The sequence below is a fragment of the Opisthorchis viverrini genome (genome assembly GCF_000715545.1).
Source record: "Opisthorchis viverrini unplaced genomic scaffold opera_v5_320, whole genome shotgun sequence".
NCBI classification, from domain to species: Eukaryota; Metazoa; Platyhelminthes; class Trematoda; order Opisthorchiida; family Opisthorchiidae; genus Opisthorchis; species Opisthorchis viverrini.
Genome location: NW_008751978.1, coordinates 559,048 through 561,695, shown reverse-complemented (window position 1 = coordinate 561,695; position 2,648 = coordinate 559,048). Strand labels below are relative to the sequence as shown.

At 47.4% G+C, this 2,648-nt stretch overlaps 1 protein-coding gene across 1 annotated transcript in view; it reads left to right on the top strand.

The window, feature by feature from the left end:
* Window positions 1-2,648, top strand: part of T265_15013 (hypothetical protein) — a gene marked incomplete at both ends in the record, with an annotated part of 63,333 nt that overhangs the window by 2,237 nt on the left and 58,448 nt on the right. The window contains 2 exon segments of the mRNA XM_009176196.1: window positions 64-143; window positions 204-239. Of these exon segments, the coding sequence (XP_009174460.1) occupies window positions 64-143; window positions 204-239 (116 nt within the window).

Below are 2,648 nucleotides of genomic sequence, written 5' to 3'. Positions count from 1 at the left end.
TACTGCCCCGCGCTGAGAACATAAAGAGCAGTGCTACACCCTTTTTTCACTTGTGCCTTTCAGGTGAACGACAGCCACTGACCAACAAGAACAAAACCGACCCGGGAAACTTGGGCAAAAGCCTCGATTCTGTGTATCAATCCGTGAATCCGTGAAAATCCGTGAATTACTGAACTGAATATTTTTTATCCTTTCTGCTTAAGGTCGGTGCGCGCTCTATGAAAAGTTGGTTGCCGTTGGTGAGATGAACGTAAGTTTCAGATTTTCCCCCAAGCATCAGACCCTCTCGCGCCCAAAAGATGACATTTTCTCCCCTGCTACGTAATTTGTTTTTGTGGAGCGAAGGTTCTCCCAGGTACGCAATAACTAGCAATTGCATATGTCGACGATTTGTGTCTAGTATATTCTGCCCCTACGACTTCTAACCATAGGTTAGCTAAGTTTATCCTTATGAACAATATGTTACTCATTCACCGACCCAGTCAGCATGGTGTTGCTAACAGTATTGCATGCTCAGTGAGTAGTTTTACACCCGTCACTTCAAAGCGCGGGGACTATCGTAGACCAGCAGGCAGCTGAGCGCCTATCGAGCTTTGTGCCATACATGGTGTGATCGGGCTTTTCTGTTGAAGCTTTCCGAATTATCGCCCAGAATTTTTAAGTTAGAAGTTGCCAGAACACCTAAGTGCTACTTCAAAACTTCAAACCTCATTATTCAACGTAACTCGTAGACACTTCGAATCATTGGACGTTACCTTGGTGTGACGGGTTGTGCGCAATCATAACCAAGTGGGTCAGGCTATTGTGTCAGTGACTCCGGGAAGGGTCCCCTAAGAAAGCCCTAACAACCGGTCCCCCGCTGTCCGGATTTTTCATTTAGAGGCAAGGTGTAGGGTTCCCATACAAGACCGGACATTCTCCCGTTACCATGTGGGTCAGACTTCCGAGTCAAAATCTCAAGGTGGGGACCTCAACCAAACCGCCTTTTTCGGCCTGGGCAACCATGTAGTGTTATTCACCCTTGCAGCTCTTCGCTCACTGGCCTCTTATACCCACTCCTCAAGCGTTGAACGGTACTTGGTTCATTGCTCCTGTCTTGGCCTGGGCAGCCTGGCAGTATCCCAGACTCCGTTCCTCCTTGCATTAGGTGGCAGCTAGGTACCGAAGGAGTGCTACAGCTGAACAATTTTTTCGGTGGTTCCGGTAGTTGTCCCTGAGAAAACTCCACCAACCGCTTTTTTGGGTTGAAGGGGAAGGGTCTCAAAGCAACATCATCATCACTGACAACAGCTGGTGAGAACACCGGTGCTTCATCGCCGTACACCGATGTCAATTTATTTGAATAGAGCCCTGTAATGAATAGAAAGAAGTGGAACATGGATAGGGACCTAGGGCTATCCTAACACGCATCTTTTGAAATACGCCTAGCACCTTCAAAGAGCTAAGTCTTGCTTCGATACGTGTAGTCTCTAAACATACCCCTTACAACTCAAGTAAAACCACTGGAGGTTGTGATTAGTTGTATTGGCTCCAACCGAAGTGTGTCTAATAGGGTCAGTGCACGAATCCCAAAGGCCAGACTCACGTTTTCTAATTTGCGTCACTTGTCGCGCGGAAGAAAGCGCTCGTCTGAGCATGCGTAACACCTGGCCCAGCCAGCTTAGCTAGTAATGCTGGATACATTCTGCTATTGAAAACTCTTGGCAAATTCGTTTGTCCCAGGGGGGTTCCACCTATAGTCCTGAAACCTGGGCGGTCAAAGATATGCGTATATCTCATTTCCCATTCGGAGTGGCTACGTCCAGCAGGTCTGCCATAACACAGCCTGTGCTGTCGTTTAATATACGCATCCTTTGAGACCCAACGATGTGTCCTTGGCGCCACAAGTAGCACAAATTGTAAACATCTGTGGCCTTAGAAATTGATGCGCTCACTTCGTCTGTCAATCTACTGTCAAAACCGATGCAACGTCAGAGATACGTATAACGTCTCACAATTTCAAGTGTCATTTCTTGAACATTCAGAGGCATGTCCAGAGACTGTACTTCCTGCAGCGTGAAGTTGCACTTTGTGGATACAAAACATGAAAAAGTGGGTGATCTCGGTCTAGTAATGCTTGTGTATTCCAGGTTGACAAGGTTTCTCCCGGAGAGATTTGGACACTGGAGTTTTTAAAGATTCTCCAGGGCTCACCTCGTTGCCTCACCAGTGTCACAATTAAACAGAATGGTGAGAGTGAGTACCTCTGTCGGACATCGCTTGGAGAAAGACTTTTGGAGAATCACTCTCACGCGGCCACAAGTTACTACAAACAGGGCATGACACTCACAAACTTCAGGGGCATATCCTTTTGCGCAAGTGTGTTGAGCATAACCGGTCGACTGAATCGAATGCTCTCTTGAAGTCAAGGGACACCAAAATTGTGAGGTGCTCATATGCATGCCTCTGCTCTAATATTTGACAGATTGTGAAGACACGGTCCACACGTGTGTATCAAGCTACAGTACGGGCTGTTTTGTTGTATGGCTGTGAGACTTGGCCTATTCGAGCAGCGGACCTCAGACGTCTTCAGGTGTTCGACAATCGTTGTCTCGGAACCGTAGCTCGTGTGGGTTGATGTCGGCGAATCCGTAACGAGGCAGTTAGAA